Raw genomic sequence first — 14,674 nt, 5'->3', positions numbered from 1 at the left:
ATCATTGCAAATCCAGACCTCCATGTAATATTAATTTTGATTTACATTGATCATTTTTATGTTTTATTGTTCTCAACACATTCCACTATGTAATGAATAAAGATTTACAACTGAAATATTTAATTCGGTGATATCTAGGATGTGGTATTTTGGTGTTCTCTTTATTTTTTTGAGCAGTATATATGTAAGTCATTTATTTTCAGCCTGCCCGGTAAAGTTCGTTCTGTAACCAGAGCATCTGGCATACTGCCTGGGACTGGGGATGTTTTTGTTTACAAATATGTTTACGAAAGTATCTGCGACGTCAGAACTGTAAGTTTCTGTGTCCGGCGGACGGCAATATGACAGCAGATGAGGATTTCCCACAGAAGAGATATTTGTTTCTGTTCCAGCTAAATGTTGAGCAATAAATGTAAGATTTACAAGCTCCCTCCACCTTCTCCTCTGCAATCACACAGATCTCCTTCCACACTGTGTACTGATTAACAAGATGTTTGTGCGCTGTTTTTTTTTTTTATCAGCTTCTGTGATTTTTTTCCTTCTTCTGTGTCCTTTTCTCCTCGCTCCTCCCTCCCTGACTTGTTTTTCTCAGCACTGGGGAGATCCTTAGGATGATGAAGGCTGCACTTTCTGCAAGTATGGCCAATGGCACAATGCATGAAGGAGGTCCCAGCATGGCATGTAGAGATCATGCTGGCAGCCAACCAATCACCAGGCGAGGGGCTGGCACCGAGCTCCTCAATATATGTACTGGGAGAACAGCCTCACCTCAAACCTGAGAATGGGAGCATATAACTAACACCCAGCAACAAACTGTGGACTGTCCGCATCCTCATCTCCATCTCCATCGGATACAGGTAAACTTCCGCAGAAGGATTCCTTCGCTTCGTCAATCCTTTACCTTTCCGCAAAATTTCCAAATTTTGTCACGGACTCCCAATTTCTCACAATACAAATTTAATACATTCACACGTAACAATACCTACAGCATAAACAATGCTATTTTGCCAATATTAATATTAGGATTTTTTTTTTTTTTCATATAATTACATGTCTAGATGTAGCAGAGCTGAAATTGTCAATTTACAATTTTGGGGCTTGAATTGAGATTTGGAAAGGTTTACCTGCAGCTTTTACCATATGACCCACTCAACTCTGCTACATCAGCACGATATGCTTTATTATCATTATTATTATGGCGCCAACATATACTAGAGCACTCGCAATCAGCTTAATGCTTAGATATTTTCGACTCCGGTTTTCCGCATGAGCTGACAGCTCGATGACATTTCTCATACTTTTGGCCATAATATTATTATCATAGGAGTGTTACATGCATGGTAATTAATGAATGATATTAAAGAGACCTCCGGAAGATGATGAGTTCATGGGGGTCTCTGCTGTATAATTTCATGCAGATTGCATTAGATCAGAAGAAATGCATTGTATGGTGTTTAACCCCTCGTCTGCCGATGTGCCAGCACTATTCCTGAAAGAACACGGTTACATTGTATTCTGTGTTACATCATTATTGTTATTTCCTTACGTTCGCCTTCTGCTTGGATGTATTTCTATGTAATTCCTCTGCTTCTTTTGATTATGTAGCAGCGCTGGTTAATGTAACAGTAGATCCTGCTTCCCATATATAATAGTGAGAGTGTGAGTCATTTATGATTCTGCACACTGTTATTTTGGGTTTGGTTTAGATATTATAATCTATGTCTATCTCTTGTGTTGTATTCCTATTATATCACATTCTTTTATTATTATTTTTCACATCTCCCTTGTTGTGTTACTATGGAGTGTAGGTCCCCACGGAAAGGTTCAGCTGTCCGTGCCTCATTCATTCCTGGCTTGTATGCCAATAGTGGGGGTAGCCATTTTGAGAGGGGCTTTTCTTACCTAGATTTGCAATGCAAAATCAACATTAAGTGATTTCCAGACTATATGCGGTTTCCCCCTTTAGCTTTTCTTGCATCTCTGCTGTTTTCAATACAATTCTCAGATTTTTTTTTTTCTTTTTTTTTATTTTTTTTTTTAACTGGTCTGGAGACAGATTGTTACGTGTATGAAATGTCACCATGAAGGAAGCAGGGTCAGTGGGGATCTCTGGTTTCTCCAAAAACTGGGGTTATAACTTATGGATGTCATTTTGTTTTGACATGGTTGATGGGCGATTTTGCTATGGAGGCATCACAAAGGCTAATGTTGAAGGCTTTGGACATTTTTTAAGAAGAGAAAAATGATTATTTTTTTTTGCTATGTTACTGGTTACATTTACTTAATAAAATTCCACTAAGTTTCAATCATCAATCTTCATTCCTTCATTCATTTTCAGGTCCCCTGATATGCAGTTTGTAGCCTGAAACAAGATTCAGAATTTTCACTTGTGGGAGTGTCTCTCCCAGTAATATAGGCTGGATGTGACATCTGCACAGCTTCTATCCTGCTTTTTTTTTTTTCCTTTTCAGGTGTTTTCTTCTTACTCTGCAGTCTGCTTTCTCTGTCCTCCCTGAGATATTTTCTACCTTCGCTATCTCGCTCCTTCTATCTTTCACTCTGAGAGAAGGAAGGGGGGAGCAGAGAGCTGTCAAGAGCAGCAGCTCTGATTGATTTGTAACATTCAGCACAAGAAGTACTGTGGGAAAGTGAACATAGCTTTTAGTTCTGGATTTTTTCAGTTCTTATTATTTTTTATTATTGTACACCCACAACGCATCCATGCATCAATGCATTGCAAGTATAATTTATAAGCATAGAGTAAATTAATTTGATCTATCCCATTAGCCATTTTCCTGTCCTGTACTGATGCTCCGGGATTACAGAGCCTTATAACTGGGATCATGTTTTGATATCGCACAGAATAAGTTTATATCATCTCATCTAATAGACTCTGTATAAATATCATACATTTAATGGGCAGCTGGACCCCGGCCTAAAGGCCCACTGTGCATTACAGTGCTATGGGCATTAGATAAGTGGGATACAATTATTGATTACCTATAAAGTCATTTAAAATCAAATATATCCTACAATAATTCTCATTAAAGGGATTTTCTCATCTTACATCTTAAGCCGCTCCCCTGCCTCCCAGCTTCCTGCTTGCCAGTAGGCTGAGAGCGGTTGAACCATTGGTATTGGCCTGAACTGTGCGCTCTCAGATTTTGCCAATTATCCGTCCACTTTCAGGGCAGTACTTGCAAGTTTTACAGCAAACAGATCGAAAGTGCATGTTCCTTGCATAGGAAACCGGCCCCCTTTTAATAGGCTGCAGAAGTGGCCGGTAACCTTGGCAATGAGCTGTAAACTGTAGAATTAAAATACTTTCTATTCTTGAGAACAAAGAGGATTTTTAGTAAGAGGTAAATTGAAAAGTTGCTTGCTTATATTTTACCCATTTAATAAGATGACACAACCTCTTTAAGTCTTTTTACTTGTTTTTGCATCATTGATATAGTGTTTGGCTTGAAATTGGTGACGGAAAGCACAGTAATGAATACCACATTGGCTGTGATTTCTGCTTGTACCCACCATGAGCCTCTTTGAAAAGCCTTGCATTGTTCCTGCAGAGCTCCAGTGTTTAGTTGCCTCCCAGTCGGAATACTAAAAACTCATTTAAACCATTTGTGCACTTTGTTCCCCGTAGGACAACAACCTACTGCAGTCATGTCGACCTCAGCCAGTGCCCAACTAAGCAAGGCAATGAAGCAGATGTACATGGACATCCCACAAACAGATAAGGTCCAGGCTATGTACATATGGATTGATGGGACGGGAGAAGGCCTGCGTTGCAAAACTCGTACCCTTGATTCCGAACCAAAGTCGATTGAAGGTGTGCAACAATTATTATTATTATTTATTATTATAGCGCCATTTATTCCATGGCGCTTTACATGTGAAAAAGGGTATACATAATAAAAAAACAAGTACAGTAATCTTAAACAACACAAGTCATGACTGGTACAGGAGGAGAGAGGACCCTGCCAGCGAGGGCTCACAATCTACAAGGGATGGGTGAGAATACAATAGGCGAGGGTAGAGCTGGTCGTGCAGTGGTTTGGTGGATCGGTGCTTACTGCGGGCTGTAGGCTTGTCAGAAGAGGTGGGTCTTCAGGTTCCTTTTGAAGGTTTCCATGGTAGGCGAGAGACTGATATGTTGGGGTAGAGAGTTCCAGAGTAGGGGGGAAGCACAGGAGAAAGCTTGAATGCGATTCTGGGAAGAAGAGATAAGAGGGGAGTAGAGAAGGAGATCTTGTGAGGATCGGAGGTTGCGTGCAGGTAAGTACCGGGAGACGAGGTTGCAGATGTATGGAGGAGACAGGTTGTGGATGGCTTTGTATGCTATGGTTATGGTTTTGAACTGGAGTCTTTGGGTAATGGGGTGCCAATGAAGGGATTGACAGAGAGAAGAGGCTGGGGAATAGTGGGGGACAGGTGGATTAGTCAGGCAACAGAGTTTAGGATAGATTGGAGGGGTGCAGGAGTGTTAGAGGGGAGGCCACAAAGTAGGAGGTTGCAGTAGTCAAGGCGGGAGATAATGAGGGCATGCACTAGAGTTTTTGCAGATTCTAGGTTGTGGAATGTACGGATCCGGGAAATATTTTTGCGTTTAAGTCAGCAGGAAGTGGAAAGGGCTTGGATATGTGGTTTGAAGGAGAGATCAGAGTCAAGGATTACCCCGAGGTAGCAAGATTGTGGGACTGGGGAGCGTGAGCAGCAATTTACTTTAATGGATAGGTCTGTTGGGGGAGTCCAGAGGGATGGGGAAAAGATGATGAATTCTGTTTTGTACATATTAAGTTTTAGAAATCTAGCAGAGAAGAAAGATGAAATAGCGGACAGACATTCTGGGATTTTGGATAGTAGGGAGGTGATATCTGGTCCAGAGAGGTAGATCTGCATGTGATCAGCATAGAGGTGATACTGAAAGGTGGGAGCTGTCCCAGTGTACATGGAGGGTAAATGGAGAAGAGCAGGGGCCCTAGGACTGAACCTTGTGGGACTCTAACAAATAGGGGGCAAGGTGAGGAGGTGGTGTGTGAGTGGGAGACACTGAATGTATGGTCTGTTAGGTATGACGCGATACAAGATAGGGCCAAGACAGTGATGCCAAGGGATGAGAGGGTCTTTTATAACAGGGAGTGGTCCACTGTGTCAAAGGCAGAGGACAGGTCCTCGAGGAGGAGGATAGAGTAGTGTCTCTTGGCTTTGGCAGTCAGTAGGTCATTGGTGACTTTTGTCAGGGCAGTTTCAGTGGAGTGACGAGGTCAGAAGCCTGATTGAAAGCGGTCGAAGAAGGAGCAGGAAGATAGATGGGAGGACAGTTCAAAATGGACATGTTGTTCCAGTAGTTTTGAGGCATAGGGGAGAAGTAATATGGGGCGATAGTTAGATACAGGGGATGGTTCAAGTGAGTGCTTTTCAAGGATGGGTGTGATTGAGGCATGTTTAAAGCATGAGGGGAAAACACCAGTTGTTAGTGATAGGTTGAAGAGATGGGTTGAGATGAAGACTGTGGTGAGGTTTGGGATGAAGTGGGATGGGATTGGGTCAAGTGCACAGGAGGTGAGATGTAATCTCGAGAGTAGGGTGGAAAGTTGGTCTTTTGTAATGGTAGATTAGCTGGTTTTGGAGTAGGAGGGCTGAGTAGTTAGGAAGAGGGACTCTGGGGGTTGTATGCCAAAGCTTTCTCTAATGTTATCAATCTTCCGTTTGAAGAATGAGGCAAAATCTTCAGCTGAGATAAATGGAGAGGGAGGAGGTGCTACGGGAAGGAGGAGAGAATTGAAGGTGTTGAATAGCTCTTTAGGGTTGTGAGACAGGAAGGATATGAGAGATGCAAAGTACGTTGTTTTGTTGTGGTGAGTGTGGCCTTGAAAGTAGTGAGGGACTGTTTGAATGCGATGAAGTCCTCGTTTGAGTGGGATCTCGTGTGAGATGGGCGACCGATTCAAGAGCTGCAGCTATTGTGGTGTTATATAAAGTGGCAGCGGCATCCGCATTGTGTAGGGAACTTATGTCTGTAAGAGGGAAAAGAGATTCAGAGAGTGAGGGTAGATCGAGGTGTATGACATTTCTGCGGGGGTGTGCAAGTTTGTGGGGTGGGATTGTGAACCTGGAGAGGAAAGGGAAGAGAATGTGAGTAGGTTTTGGTCAGAAAGAGGTAGAGGTGAGTTAGAGAGGTTAGATAGGGAGCAGAAGCAGGTAAAAATGAGGTCCAGGGTGGGGCCATTTTTGTGAGTGGCTGCAGAAGACCATTGAGCAAGGCTGAAAGAGGAAGTGAGAGATAGAAGTTTAGTGATAGCTCACTGGGATGTGTCAATGGGTATGTTGAAGTCACCCATGATGATAGTGGGGATGTCAGCAGAGAGGAGATGAAGTAGCCAGGTGGTGAAGTGGTCGAAGAAGGTGGTGGCTGGTGGTGTATCAATTAAAACAAACAAAGCGAGTCTGTGCATAAAAATGAATACTTGCATGTAATGCTCACACATCGACACACCGGTAATGTTTAGGCAACCTTTGGAAATTATTTTGCGTAGCTTATTCCTTTATTTTAACCATATCATGAACTTTTTCATTATTTCACCCTATATGAAAGGTTTATCATAAATGGTCTTTATTAAAAAATGACAAGAAACAAAGTCATAACTTTTGTTCTGTGATATCTCTAATCCAATGCAGAACTGCCAGAGTGGAATTTCGATGGCTCAAGTACATATCAGTCAGAGGGATCAAATAGCGATATGTATTTGACACCCGTGGCCATGTTCAGAGACCCATTCAGGAGGGACCCCAACAAGCTTATATTCTGTGAAGTGCTCAAATATAACAGAACAATGGCAGGTAAGGAGGAGGCCAAGAAAAGTTTGACTGCAACTTGCAAGTCAACGTGAATGTCTCAGATGATGAATTTATCTACTGTCTCCAAAACACAATGGGGGGATTTTAGACCCTGATACGCTCTACTTACTCCTCTATGTGCAAGAACACTCAGCTGAGATTCCTGGTGGTGGCTTATCCCCTCTCTGAACAAAAGGACTGGCTGCTGAAATCAACAGCCGGACCCCATACACATTAGAATGTAAGCTAATCCCACCGATATATGACCACCTTAATCTCATGTGTATGGGGGTGTTTAAGGCTGTTGTGCCTTTACGCCAGTCTTAGGCTGGGGCAATACGGCAACTTTGGCAATGACACTTGTCGCACAGTCAAAAGTTGGCTATGTGCTACTGCATCACAGTGCAATACAAGCCAATAGTGCTGCATTGCAACCACAAGGGTACTGTGACTGCGACAACCAAAATCTGATGCAGTTTGGACTTTCCATAACTTGCTTGATGCAATTGCTGTATCCTCAAGGCCACAATGTATTGTAGAGTAGGAGTGCCACAATTAAATTGATAGACACATGCTCCATTGTAAATTTGGCTCCTTATTGTCTAGCCATGTGCCATAGCTTAAAATGTAAGGCAGCTACGGGCAACTATTGCTATGTGATATTATATACACCAAGTTATAGCATAAACCATAGTAATCATGTTGGCCATTTGCCCTGTTGCCATACCCTACCCACTTTTCAGAAGTGGTGAGAGAAGCAGAAAAATAAAATAAAATAAAAAAACACATTTTTGTGTAAAATTTGGTCTACACCAAAATTTGGTAATCAAATGAAACATTCAACTTGTTAGTCCACCGAAGACTTGTGTGCGTGGGACTTTGGACACTCTTGTTCCTTGGCTTTGTGGTAGTAAAGAACTGTCCCAATGACATACAGTAAATGTACAAAAGTACTACTGATTCTTAGTAACTGGACCTGGTCATCACCTAGAATGGAAAATCAATCTAAGGATAGACATAGTGATTGTATTCAGATAAAAGCCTGACTATACTTGACTGATGGGTTCACTGTTGTATTTACTCTCTTGACTACAATTGGACAGCTGGCCGGCCAGATTGCCGTCTGTGTCACTAACCCTGCTGAATATTGTCCTTAGACTACTCAACAGATGGACTATGCAAACTACCCAGCTGTAAAAGTATAAAAATGGGTACATAGCTCACTTTTAGCAGGAATTTTGTCTCCCTGGTATTATTTTATTTAATTAAGATCAGATCTTAGTAATTATGGCTTTGGCCAATTGGCAAAGGCAAACCTTGAAAGTGAGTTGTAAGAATGCGAGAAGAATCTTCAGGAAGGATCATTATCACTCCGGGGCTGGAATTCATTTAGTGATTTGGGGAAAGCAAATATAAAAGTGGATATGTCTTTGTTCTCAATAAGAGTCTTTTGCTCATGTTTCCTTCATTAGAACAAAATGTACTTTTTATGACGTCATGGAAAGGAAAGACCAAGAGACATAAACTGCTTGGAGCAGCAGGCAGGCACACAGAGGAGAGAATCCCCTTCAGGGTAGGAGTAAATTTTAGTAAGGGACCACGTGTTATATATTATGGAATACTTTATTCATTAGATTATTAAAACATGGCTGCATAGGGGAATTGTGTGCCTATAACATTAAGATATTGACATGTATTGCTGAGGGTAGAAAAGAGAAAAGTTACCAAAATGTCAATGTCGAATTTCAATATCAAAAATTACCGCACACTTGAAGCTGGTATGATGCAAATATATAACAAGTTTATTGTGTTCACAAAACAGGTTGCCACAAAAAGGAAACAAAAAGTGCAGATAGAAACCCAACGTTTCGACCCTCCCGGGCCTTATTCATGGGGTTACTGTGTATAGCTGGATGACCCGTGCGGGCAGCACTCCTGAGGCTTGTAGTGATGTAAATGGAGGGTGCTGGATGAGCGGCGCTCCTGCGCCCTGCTGCTGCAGTATTAAAATCCAAAGCTTTATTTCATCATCTCAAAATGACATGGCTATCCAAAGTTCACCTTCTACTTCTGCTTTGGAGACCCCTTAGGGAAATACTCATAGAAGGTTTACATAAGTTTTAGTAGTTGTATTGACCTTTATCCTGACTGTGATGAGATGTGATGGCTTGTTTCGATTGTCATGATTCTGACTCATATGAAACATAAGATTATATAAGCCAGTGGTGGCCGAAATATAACCCGAGCCTTCAAACCAAAAACATCTCAGTAACAGATAACATCCTTAACTTTTAGAAACAAACCTACGACACACTTGTAAACAGATTATGGATATGGTGGATAATGAACACCCCTGGTTTGGAATGGAACAAGAATATACCTTACTTGGCATGGATGGACACCCATTTGGCTGGCCCTCAAATGGCTTTCCAGGACCTCAAGGTATGTCCAGTTTAACTAAATGTATCCTTTTAATGCCATATAGTTTCTTATACCCTATATTGATGATAACCATATAACATCAGTAGGTGACATATGTAATGTTATATCCACCGAGAAAAAAAACAAAGTAGTTTGCACTTAGTAGGAATAGCCGTCTTTAATTTTAGTGTCCTGCACTATAAGCAATGAAAATTCATGACCTGAACCATGTAATTCTTGGCTTCCATAGTAACTTTTTACTGTTATTATACCATATACTTCCACTGACTTGTCATAACTATCATGGGTGATCCGTGATAATTATTCATGTCTTCATCACGTTAATTAAATAATGGGGTCATCCAGTGCCCGGTGATAGACCACCTCGCCTAATGAGATTTGTTTTCCCTTAGGTCCTTATTACTGTGGTGTAGGAGCTGATAAAGCATATGGCCGAGATATTGTGGAAGCTCATTATCGCGCATGTCTATATGCCGGTGTGAAGATTGCCGGAACTAATGCAGAAGTTATGCCAGCTCAGGTAAGATAATCCATGACTGTAAGCTATGTGTCAGGAAGAAACACATTTTTATAATGAATCCCAAGCTAAAATGGGTCAACATGGACATCAAGCGTCAGAGGTACAGAGGTATCTATGATATTTGGGTTTTTGTTCTCTGTAGGGCTTAAAGTCCTTATGTCTTAGGCCGGTGTCACACTTGCGAGTGCAATGCGAGAAACGCACGTGAGTAACTCGCATCAATTTCCGGCACTGCCGCCGGCACTCGGACCAGAGTGTGCGACTGCATGTATTTCTATGCAGCTGAATTCTCTGGTCCGAACCGCCGGCGGCAGTGCCGGGAATTGACTCGCGCGAGTTTCTCACATTGCACTCGCAAGTGTGACACCGACCTTAGAAGAAGAAACCAGTATTATCAATGACACATGGTAGGTGGGAGGACCTGTTAGAGATGTCTCATTGAAGTCTGGGATTTCCAAGTTACACCTCTCACCATGGTTTCCATGTGTATAGCTGTTTGAAGAATGTCCTGTCTTCTCACTTGGCCCCAATGATGTTTACTGGTTTTCCCTACCATAGTTCCCTCCAATTCTTTCAGACATAATATTCTTTTTCACCTAATTAGGCCTGTTCCTGTCTCCAAAAGTAAGACTTGAAATCTCGTCATCCATACCTCACACGGGGCATGAAAGTGGATTTAATTAGGAATATACTTGTTTGTCTTCCTTACCATCAAACATCTTCTCAAAAGTCTTTTCCAACAATAATATTTTGTTCCAATTTGTATTGTTTTTGGAAATTAAGTCGTATTATATTTATTTTATTACAGTGGGAATTCCAGGTGGGTCCATGTGAAGGGATTGATATGGGAGATCATCTCTGGATTGCCCGTTTTATCCTGCACAGAGTATGTGAAGATTTTGGAATTGTGGTTTCCTTTGATCCTAAACCCATAACTGGAAACTGGAATGGAGCTGGCTGCCATACAAACTTCAGTACAAAACGCATGCGAGAGGATGGTGGCCTCAAGTAAGTAGAGGCATAATTTAACAGGGAAATTAATCCGGTCTTCAACAAATGTTTTCTAATGTGGGTCTTAAAAGGGTTTGTCGAATTTCTAAAAAGTCTGTCCAAAACCACATTACTCATGGTCATGGTCTGTGTTTGTTATTTCAGCTCAGCCTCATTTACTTACATAGGAATGAACAACAGTGCCAGACATGGCCCATGTTCTAGAGTGGTGTGGGTTTTGGGAAAACAGCAGACCTTTTTATTCTAAACTTGCACAACCCTTTCAAGGACTTTGATAGATTTTGCTCAATTTTACTTGTAGATGATTATTGTTTGACCTTATTAAGGTTAGATTTACGTTGGTTGCACCTGATGATGTTGATGGATTTTGCTAACAGTCTAATGCGAATGAGGCCTTCCCCCCAATTCTCCCCTAACCGATGATGTTGGGGAGATAAAAATTTGGTATGTCTGATTTCAGACCTCTGATCATTTTGTTCTCTAAGAGATAAGTTGCCGACAGATCTCTGGCAGTGGCTCTTTCATAGAGAACACAGAAGTGCTCGGAAGAGTACGTGAAAGGGAGAGTAAGGCAAGATAGCTGCCAGCCAAACGATTGACCAAACCATTGGTTAGCCGAAAACTTTCAAAAGTTTATGGGGGCATTAGAATTCTGGTCCCAACTGTCGGGAGTATGAGGTCTGAGTACTCCTCCTCGTCCGTTCCTGGACCACATATTCTCTTTATACTTCACCAGAGAAGTAGTTGTAAGTCCCAAACACTTCAATAGAATAGACAGTGCACAAGCATGGTGCTTTTCATTGAAGTGTATAGAGAATGCAAGGACCTGAAATTAACAAAAGGAGAACATGGGACTCACTTTCTCCTAATACTTGTCCCTTTTAAATTAGACTGATTGCTTAAGAGGTGCACTTACATGTTGTAAAGAGGAGCAATGAACAGCCAAGTAACATTCAATCCTTAATTCTTCCAGATACATAGAAGAAGCCATTGAGCGCCTTTCTAAGCGTCATGACTATCACATTCAAACCTATGACCCCAAGGGGGGATCAGACAATGCACGTCGTTTAACAGGTTTCCATGAAACCTCCAACATCCACGAGTTTTCCGCTGGAGTGGCAAACCGTGGAGCAAGCATCCGCATTCCTCGCGATGTGGGAGCTGAGAAGAAAGGCTACTTCGAGGACCGACGTCCATCAGCCAATTGTGACCCATATGCTGTGACAGAAGCCTTGATCCGGACCTGCCTGCTGAACGAAACTGGAAATGAACCCGTCCAATACAAGAACTAGAGAGACCCCACAGGTAGCAATAGCTACCGAGTTCCTTACACAGTTCTGTTTTTACCCTTTACATCTAGGCCTCAGTCCTGCGTTATTCCATAGTCACCAGATAGGGGCATTGTTAGTAATGAGCAGATTGCACAAGTTTCTCATTATTTCAGATTAGTCTGGTTCTATTCTGTAACATTTCCATTTAATCCTAAATAATAATCAGGAAGTGACTAGAGAATTACTTACTTACTATAAAGCTTATCCATGAAAGGGAAGTTATCAACAGAAAATGACCTATTGCTTAAATCAGGTTTTTGTGTTCAATGTAGTTTTTTTACTTGTTGGCAATTTTTTTTTTTTTTTTTCCATATCACAATCTGTATTAAAAAATAGATATCTTGCATTTCTCACACTGACCACTGGAGCTTTTTTAGACTCTAACTTCCTGTTTAAGGAAATAATACATGTACCTTAATGGACAAACTCTGACCCTATTTTTTGTATTGAAACATCTAATCAGCATGTGAAAAAGTCTTTGTGAAGGAGGGGTAGCAGGGTCAGCTGTCACATCACCTATTGTGATCTGTGGATCCTGTTTTATCGACTGTCATTATAATCCTGCCTCTGATGATAAGGAAACTGCAGAAAACGCCTACTTGAAAAAAATAGATGTATGGGTCTAAAAAAGTTCCAGTGGCCGGTGTGAAAATTGTAAGACTGCTAATTTGGATTTTAATTAAGATTGTGATATGAAGTTAAAAACAAAAACAAAACAAAAACCATTGCCAATTAAAAAAAACACATGTAACTCAATGTGACAATAAGTGTTTTTCTGATGATAATTTCATTTTAAGCCAAGGTAGAAACAGAACTGGTCAACGATCTTTCCTTCCAGTGGGAAATTGCTGGTAATGGTACGACTAACACTAGTGGGAAAGGTCAACCCTTCATAACTTTGGGGACTGTGCCCCATATTCAATTCTTTTTAGAACTCCAGCCCCTCATGTTACAGGATAATTAAGGAAATTTAATACATCTATAAAAAAAAGTGCTAAAAGGTCAAAAAGGAATATCACTTAGCCCGTAAAAGGGCAAAAAGAGAAATATAGGGAAATAGCACCAGGGTCTACGGGGGAGTTGCAATCTGCTCTCTTCCTTGCTGCTCTCCATGATAACCACTAATATACGATAAATAGGGGTGTCTTTAATCACCCCCTAAACTTATGCCAGGTACTCATTCGTTTGACATGTTCTTGGCTCACCCTGCTAGCTAGTTGTAGTACTTGGAGCAGGATGCAGTGAGATCTCTCAAGTGAACAAGGGGTCATTTTTTTGTGCCGGGGGCACCCCCCGAGGCTGTCCTTGATCGTAGTAATATCGTCTTTTTGGGTCCATATTTGTAGTATTTTTCTATTTAAGTGTAAATGAAGTCTACAGTGAGGTATGGACGGCGGGATGATATCTACCAAGGTGTTTTCAATAATAATAAAAATAAAGAAATAAATAAGATAAAAAAGAAAAAAAAATCAAGGTTTAGGTTGGTGCTAATCAACAAAAAAAGTGTATGGGAGTGATACAGATTGACTAATACAATACGTAAGGCATATAGTGAGTAAGAAAGCACTAAACATGAGCCGACCTTGTTAGATCATTTCTTCAGCCATACTTTGGCGAGCAACTTTTGGAGAACGTTTTTGAAAATGGAGACTGTTAAGAGTACACAAGACTACCCGCCCTACGGCAATTACATCGGAAATAAGACGCCCGTGTCAACCTGTGATGTTTACAATTGTGTTCCGTGCAACTCGTCATCTTCATCATCCTCCTCCAAGGAAGGTCACACTTGGCCGTCTGTAAAATGTGTAGGTCATTTTGAGCTTGTACAATAACTGATTACGTTTGATGTATTAACATACACTTCCAAGGGTTTTGGTTTGGTAAGAGCTGGGCTAATATTTAATCTTCGCTCTTAGGTTACATATACTGTACCACTACCTGACATGCACTGAAGAGCTCTGTACCAGCATTTGATCATTTTCAGTGCTAAATGATAAAAAAAAACAAAAAAGAGAGAAAATAATTTTATTTTCCCATGAAATTTGTAAGATTTTTATGCTCGCGTGGGAAAGAAATCCAATTCCACCTGGTTTGTGAATGGGTCTCGGGTATAAATGGCAGGTTAGGATTTACTGCTTCTGACTCGCATCTCATTCTGACATAGTCCTGTTTTTAAAATAGATTTTGTTTTTCTTTTTATAATAAAAAAAAACTAAATCTGGATCCACGGTGTCTGTTTCTTTATTTCATTATTTGTTTGTGACCCAGAATTTTTGAGTTTTAGGGATCAGATGAAGCAAATAATTTTAAGCTCTAGACCTTCATTTAGACAACGTCTCTGTCAATTACGGTATAAGCTTTTTACCAATGCATGCACCGGACATTATTCCTAAAGGGATTTTCACAAGTTCTTAAAAGAGTAAAAGTGCTTGTCAAATCAAGCACTTCTACAAATTAGCTTTTGTTAGAAATCCTCTAGGTTTTCAAGAATGGATTGATATTTAATTTTATATTGCACAGATCATTGTGT

At 40.9% G+C, this 14,674-nt stretch overlaps 1 protein-coding gene across 1 annotated transcript; it reads left to right on the top strand.

Moving 5' to 3' along the window:
• The first annotated feature begins 623 nt into the window (after positions 1-623).
• On the top strand, positions 624-14,367 carry GLUL (glutamate-ammonia ligase). Its single transcript, XM_069737732.1, has 7 exons — positions 624-857; positions 3,647-3,832; positions 6,682-6,843; positions 9,136-9,282; positions 9,675-9,802; positions 10,611-10,810; positions 11,787-14,367. Exons 2-7 carry the CDS (start codon positions 3,667-3,669, stop codon positions 12,103-12,105), a joined length of 1,122 nt encoding a protein of 373 aa, XP_069593833.1. The 5' UTR covers positions 624-857; positions 3,647-3,666; the 3' UTR covers positions 12,106-14,367.
• The last annotated feature ends 307 nt before the right edge of the window (positions 14,368-14,674 follow it).

This window comes from Ranitomeya imitator, chromosome 8 (assembly GCF_032444005.1).
Source record: "Ranitomeya imitator isolate aRanImi1 chromosome 8, aRanImi1.pri, whole genome shotgun sequence".
Taxonomy (NCBI): Eukaryota; Metazoa; Chordata; class Amphibia; order Anura; family Dendrobatidae; genus Ranitomeya; species Ranitomeya imitator.
Note: the sequence above shows the minus strand (reverse complement) of the source record. Positions and strands in the feature narration are given on the sequence as shown.